A 6,663-nucleotide genomic window follows, 5' to 3' on the forward strand; every position below is an offset into this window, starting at 1 on the left:
CTCCACCTCTGAACTTCATGCATCTCACCAGACAACAAGCCCACCTGCAGCTTCTGCAGGCTTCCTGAGGTGCTGATGGTGAAACAGGATATAATCAGCTTCTAACCGCTTAGTTTAACCACCGAATAAGATGCAGAGACTCATCAACCAGGAAATTAAACCTAAAAGGAAATCGCTGCTTAAAGGACAGACTGTTGGTTGTCTGTTGTGCTGGGTGTGAAAGCAAATGAGGTCCCTTTCTGTCCGATGTTTCCTTCGCTGAGGGTGACGGCAGACGAGCGCCAACAGACTTCACGATCTCCTGCTCCCTTTCTCTTAAGCACAGCTGTGTGAACGCCGAGCAGCGAGAAATCACAAAAACAAGCTCAGCGGACATGAAAATGGGCCTTCAGGTTGCAGCAGAGGGTGTCAAGGACAGGTTGCTGGTGCCCCTACAGCCCCTCATTTTAATGTAAATGTGAGGTTTGTCCTGGGGGGCAACACAGCTTAGAAGATTCTTTATGAGGCCTCCTGTAAATCTGTTCCCAGCACTGAAAACAAAACCGGCGCTAGCGATCGCCTGTTTTCTTTGCTCCCGTTTGGGCCTCAAAGTAGCAGCCGGGGTTCCAGAAAAGGCTGGGTACAGTGCAGGGGGCAAGCGGGGGGCCCAGCACTGGTCGTGTCGTTGGTGATGAAGGGGAGTGGCCCCGCTGGGAGCTCTATGTGGCTGCAGGGGGCCTGTGTGCATGGCGGCATGTGGCTGGGATTAAGAAATTTCACTGTGGATTAAATTCTTTTCAAGGCCTCCTCGGCCACACGCTAGAAAAAGAGGGAAGTCCAGAGTTCCAGCACTTATCCAGAGAGCACTCGGGGCCCATGGTCTCTGTGAGCAGGTACGTCCACCCCAGCAAAGATTCTTTTCAATAACAAGCCTGAGGTTGTTGCTTTTAGGAATGATTTGAAGCGGCTTTCAGGTAAGTTGACTTGCAAAGTTGTGGTGTTTTTGCAAAGCTACGCTTTAACCTGCCGTTCTGAACATGATTTGAACTAGAGAAGCATCTGGAGACGTCTTTGAGATGGTTATTTTTCATGCACTGTGGACCTAAATCATAATGCATGCGATCATATTTTATATGCAGTCTTAAGTTAAGAAATTAACATCCGTAAACGGGCAGTGAACTATTTAGATCAATCTAAAACCTTACAGAGAACTACAACCACTGCTTTTAAAATCCAGGGATGAATTACCGCTGCAACATTTCCCACTGAACAACCTAACTATATTTCTGTGGCTGCATTTGCACCTCGTCATCTTTGGAGTTTACACTTTAGAAGCTAAACCGATTAAATTGAGGACCAGTTACACACGTGCTTGGCCACAGCTTACAAAAACTGCAACTTTAGTAAAAAAAAAGACCCTGGTTTTAAGAAAAAGAATCTTATCAATAATACGTTTTTAACAGCAATTCCTCTTATTTTGAGAAAACATGCCTTAGTGACCAGATAGTTTTTCTTAAACTATGAATTATTGCTAAGACATTTTTCCTTACCTGAATGTCATTTTTTGTTTTCTGATTTTAAGAAAATCTGACAATAAAGTAAGAACGTTTAATTCTTTCTAAAATGGCTTGTTTTTGCAGTGTAAAGCAGAACAATGGAGTCTTCACCTGAAGAAAATTCCATATAACTGAATCAGACCATCACCAGAAAACTCACAAATACATCCATTAGTCTGTTTACGTGTATTGTAGAAGCATATTTTTTACTCACATTTTATGGTAGTTTAAGTAAAAAATTGAAACAGTTTGTGTGTTTTTGGCTAAAATGGCAAAGTCCTATTAATCTTAATGTTGCTAGTAGCATCACTAAATGTCCACAAAACGTCCTCAGTTTCAATTATTTGTTAAAAATGAAAGCTAACTATTAGCATACTTTGTAGTAATTCTCCTCTCCCGCCATGACTTTGAGATTTTAATCCATGCTTTTATTTCAACACGTTTGGACTACTGTAATGCTCTCTATGTTGGGCTTTCCCAGAAATTACTTGCTCGTTTGCAGTTAGTCCAAAATGCAGCTGCCCGTCTTCTAACTGGTACACGGAAACAAGAACATATTACTCCCATTTTAGCATCTCTTCACTGGCTCCCAGTTCGCTTACGCATTGATTTTAAAATTCTCCTATTTGTTTTTAAATGTCTCCATGGACTCGCCCCAAAATATTTGTCTGACCTGATTCAGGTGTACAATCCCCCCCGCTCCCTTAGGTCAACAAATCAGACACAGCTGGTCGTCTCGAAGACCAGGAGAAAACTGAGAGGTGACCGAGCCTTCTCAGTCTTCGGACCAAAAATCTGGAACGAATTGCCCCTGTACCTCAGACAGATAAACTCACTCAGTATTTTTAAATCTGCTCTTAAAACATATTTTTTCACTTTGGCTTTTAACTGAGTTGGGATCCGGACCTATTTTATGTGTTTTATGCTTTATATTTTTATGTGCTTTTATTAATTTTTGTATTGTTCAGCACTTTGGTGAACCTTGTTCTGTTTAAAGTGCTTTATAAATAAAGTTGAGTTGAGTTGAGTTGAGTAATTGTTAAAATGTATTCACAATTTTTACCTGCACATTCCCGCCAAGAGATGTTTGTCTGGTACAGCAGAGTCCTACCAGTGTGCTGCGTTCACGGACGCTTTTTGACGTGAAAAGCGCGGTAAATGGCACTTGTGAAAAGAAAGTGTGGAATAAAAACACTCTATTGTGGATTTGATGGAGTTGTTATAGATCCAGCGGCCCGTACAAGTATTCATTTCAAATAAATATACTGTCACCAACATAATTTAATTATTTGTAAAGTTACGGAATTTCAACCGCCTACAGTTCCTGAAGGCACAAAGTGATTTTACCTCGTTTTCCTTGTTAGACCACACCCCCTCAGTTGAGTCCACGCCCACAAAGGCAAACGAGGCCCAAAAATTTAAAGGTAACAAAATCAGAATCTGAAACTTTTTTACATAAAAGTAAATTAAAGTTTAACAGAAAAACAATGTACATTATCTAAAAGCGCACAAAATAGTATGTGAAATTGCAGATCACAACATTTGTATTGAAAGTGAACAAAAAAAAATCAAAACTGACATCAGAAAATTAAAAAATGATTAAGCTAAAAAAAGGGGGCATTGTAAAAGTAATGAAATAGGTTAAAGTTTTACTTGCAGATTAACAATAGAACTAACAGTTCTAGCTCCCTTTTTATAATTTGGAATGACAAACAAAGAAACAACGTTGCCCGAAATGAGCTTCTTATAATCAGGAGTAGGTAAGGTAGAGATGCCAAAAAGAATCAGGACAATGGTCCTTGAGGTCTGGACTCTGACCATCCTGGTCACAAGTTTCTGGAGATCCCAACGTTTTCAGAATTACAGAATTATTGCATACCCGATTATGGATCAGTATGAATAAATCATAGTGATCCTAAAATAGGTTTCCTAACAAGGTTCTGGCCCAAAACACATCTGTGACAAAGCAGCAACTAGTTTCTGACAAACTTGAATTAAAAAAAAAAGCAGCCCACCCTATCTCTGGACCTTAAGCGAGTACTGAACCTGTAGGGGGAACCATCTGTAACCAAACCTGTTTGTTCCTGCAGATCCACGATGTTCCAGCTGTTCCCCGGTCACATCCAGCCAGTTGGACTCCGAGGCCGTAAAACCCGTCTGGTGACCAAAGATGGGCATTGCAACATTGAGTTTGGCAACATTGAATGCAGTAATCACTTTGCATACCTGGTGGACTTCTGGACCACATTTGTGGAGATCCGTTGGCGGTTTGTCCTCTTGCTGTTTGTGGCAACATTTACAGGCAGCTGGTTCGTTTTCAGTCTTCTTTGGTACTGGATTGCAAAGAGTAACGGGGATTTGGTTGGACAGAACCGTACCGAGGGACACGTCCAGTGTATAGACAATGTTAACGACCTAATGACAGCGTTCCTGTACTCATTAGAGACCCAGACCACCATTGGATATGGCGGCAGGGCACTAACTGGGCACTGTGCTGGCACAGTGGCTCTGATCGTCATTCAGTCTCTAATCGGAGTCTTCATTAACTGTTTTATGTGCGGCGTCATCTTGGCCAAGATCTCCTTACCCAAAAAAAGGGCAAAGACGGTCACTTTCAGTGACACAGCTGTCATCTGTTTGAAGAAAGAAAGCTTGTGTCTCCTCATCAGAGTGGCTAATCTTCGCAAGACGTTACTGATTGGAAGCCAAATCTACGGAAAGCTGCTGAGAACGACAACCACACCAGATGGAGAGACCATCATATTGGATCAGGTGGACGTTGACTTCATGGTTGATGCTGGGAAGGATAACTTGTTCTTCGTCTGCCCTCTCACCCTCTACCACATCATCAACAAATCAAGTCCCTTCTACGAGCTGTCGGCGGACACTCTTCCTCAGCAGGACTTTGAACTGGTGGTCTTTTTGGACGGGATGGCCGAATCCACCAGTTCTTCCTGCCAAGTCCGAACCTCCTACATCCCTCAGGAGATTCAGTGGGGCTACAGCTTCCTGCCTATTATTTCTCGCACTAAGACAGGGAAGTACCGCGTGGATTTCTCCAACTTTTCCAAAAGCGTCCAGGTCACCACGCCTCACTGCATCCAGTGCTCTCAGGCAGATGTAGACCAGAAGAACCACAATAAAGACGGCCACAGTAACCAGCAGAAGCAGGGCATCGACAACCCGGGGTTCCAAATAATCGAAATTCACAACCCGATGGACATCACCAAAATGTGAGCTGCTTGGAGAGTTCCGTTCACGTGGAGCTCTGCTAGAGTCCGCAGGCTTCAGAATGAAAGCCAGTAAAGCTCCTTCCAACAGCTAACAGTTCAATTCTCGTCAACTCTTTTACCTTCAGCAGCAAAAAAAGCTGAGAGCTGATCATGACAGGATAAACTTTTGTAGAGAGCAGCAGTTCGGCTGCTCATTAAACTGCAGTTGGAACTTGGCATGAAGAAAGTGTAGAAGACAGTTTGAAACTCTGACACACTCAAATAGGGTAAACAGTGAAAGGCACAGTGGGTAGTTCTTGAAGAGATTATGGCCTGAGCCCCCTCTAATGAAAAGCTGCAGTGTAAGGCCTGACACAGGAGTTCGCTCATTATTTTTACTTTATAACACAAATTCCCTCTGTGGGTTTTTTCATGTTAAAAGATGTTTCATTAATAAGGAAACTTGGAGCATATCTGCTAGTACTAAGATGTCATGTTGGCTGGTCTGGATGTTGTCTCAGGGAAAATTCTCTTAAAATTAAACCCTTTATATTGCAAATTGAAATATTGCCCGTCATTGACTCAGTTAGGATCCCACATACTAAAGTGTCATCAGAGCTTTTACCCATTCCTGGGTAAAGTGAGGCGTCCCTGGTGAAGCACACACTCCTTGGCACGCGACAATGAAATTCATGTACGGGGCGCCGTGGTGCAGCGGTCGACCCATGATCGTAAGATCCCGAAACATTCAGAGTTCCTTTCACTGGAACTAAGGGGCCAAGTCCTGAAGAACAGGCCCACACCATAATTCCTCCTCCACCAAATTTCACACTCAGCACAATGCAGTCCCCAATGTACCGTTCTCCTGGCAACCTCCAAACCCAGACTCGTCCATCAGATTTCCAAATGGAAAAGCGTGATTCACTGCTCTAGAGTCCAGTGGCGGTGTGGCTTACGCCGCTGCATCGACGCTTTGCATTGGACTTGGTGATGTGTGGCTTGGATGCAGCTGCTCGGCCATGGAAACCCATTCCATGAATCTCTCTGCCTGCTGGACTTGGACTCATCTGAAGGTCACATGACGTTTGGAGCTCTGCAGCAACTGACTGCAGAAAGTTGGCCACCTCTTTGCACTTTGTGCCTCAGCATCCGCTGACCCCTCTCCGTTGGTTTACGTGGTCTACCACTTGGTGGCTGAGTTGTTGTTGTTCCCAAACTCTTCCATTATGCTCTGACAGCTGACTGTGGAATATTTAGGACATTTCTCCATTGGATTTGTTGCACAGTTGACGTCCTATGACAGCTCCACACTGGAATTCACTGAGCTCCTGACAGCAGCCCATTCATTCACAGATGTTTGTGAAAACAGTCTCACAGCCTGATACACCTGTGGCCAGACCAGGTGATTAGGACGCCTGATTCTAATCACTTGGGACGGGAGAGCCAATACTTTTGGCAATACAGAGACAAGAGGCTGAGATGGAGGTAGCGGAGATGAAGATGTTGAGGTTCTCCTTAGGAGTGACCAGGTTAGACAGGATAAGGAACGAGTACATCAGAGGGACGGCTCATGTTGCCTGTGTTAGCGACAAAGTCAGAGAAGCCAGACTGAGATGGTTTGGACATGTTCAGAGGAGGGATAGTGGATATATTGGTAGAAGGATGTTGGAGATGGAGCTGCCTGGCCGGAGGGCAAGAGGACGGCCAAAGAGGAGATATATGGATGTCTTAACAGAGGACATGAAGTTGGCTAATGTTAGGGTAGAAGATGTCCATGACAGAGTGAGGTGGAAAAGGATGATTCGCTGTGGCGACCCCTGATGGGAAAAGCCGAAAGAGAAAGAAGAGTGTATGTCCTCCATTACGATAAAAATGTTACAAGAACGTGTTAAAAACACCAAAAACACCATTTTAAT

General features: G+C 43.8%; 1 protein-coding gene across 1 annotated transcript; it reads left to right on the forward strand.

Moving 5' to 3' along the window:
- The first annotated feature begins 3,627 nt into the window (after positions 1–3,627).
- On the forward strand, positions 3,628–4,917 carry kcnj1b (potassium inwardly rectifying channel subfamily J member 1b). Its single transcript, XM_023962594.2, has one exon. It carries the CDS (start codon positions 3,633–3,635, stop codon positions 4,770–4,772), a length of 1,140 nt encoding a protein of 379 aa, XP_023818362.1. The 5' UTR covers positions 3,628–3,632; the 3' UTR covers positions 4,773–4,917.
- The last annotated feature ends 1,746 nt before the right edge of the window (positions 4,918–6,663 follow it).

Source organism: Oryzias latipes, chromosome 14, assembly GCF_053564925.1.
Source record: "Oryzias latipes strain Hd-rR chromosome 14, Olatipes_Hd-rR_3.1".
NCBI lineage: Eukaryota > Metazoa > Chordata > Actinopteri > Beloniformes > Adrianichthyidae > Oryzias > Oryzias latipes.

Bases quoted from the DNA above. Each gene is read 5' to 3' on its own strand.
- kcnj1b (XM_023962594.2), top strand. From the start codon at position 3,633: ATGTTCCAGCTGTTCCCCGGTCACATCCAGCCAGTTGGACTCCGAGGC.